Here is a 301-nt window from a genome sequence, read left to right on the forward strand (position 1 = left end):
AGCTGGTTTATTTTTATTACCTTTTTTTTTTTTTTTTTTTACTTTGGGTCAAAAGGAAAAATATGTATTGAAAGGGTGGGGAAGGAAAAGAGAGAAAGCAGGCACCCTCCCCCTCTGCTGCTCGTAGTCCCCTCCACTCCACACCAAAAAGAGCCATCGCAAGTGCACGCCAGTTCTTCACTAAAGTGATCCAGCCGCTGGATTAAGTAACTCTCGGGGAACAGCACACGCACGCACACACACGGCAAAAATGAAGGAAAAGGCAATGTTTCAAACGGCTAAAATGCAAGGAAACATGATT

The 301-nt window shown here is 43.9% G+C and overlaps 1 protein-coding gene across 2 annotated transcripts in view; it reads left to right on the forward strand.

Annotated features, from left to right (window-relative positions):
* Positions 1-301, forward strand: part of DPP6 (dipeptidyl peptidase like 6) — a 540,742-nt gene that overhangs the window by 59,912 nt on the left and 480,529 nt on the right. The window contains exon 1 of one of the 2 annotated variants that reach the window (XM_017728904.1): positions 65-300. The exons of the other annotated variant lie outside the window; for it this stretch is intronic. Within the exon in view, the coding sequence (XP_017584393.1) occupies positions 251-300 (50 nt within the window). The 5' untranslated portion in view covers positions 65-250. Of the gene's footprint in view, positions 1-64; position 301 lie in introns of those variants that run through there. 2 annotated transcript variants of the gene reach the window in all.

The sequence above is a fragment of the Corvus brachyrhynchos genome, unplaced genomic scaffold (genome assembly GCF_000691975.1).
Source record: "Corvus brachyrhynchos isolate BGI_N302 unplaced genomic scaffold, ASM69197v1 scaffold52, whole genome shotgun sequence".
Classification (NCBI taxonomy): Eukaryota; Metazoa; Chordata; class Aves; order Passeriformes; family Corvidae; genus Corvus; species Corvus brachyrhynchos.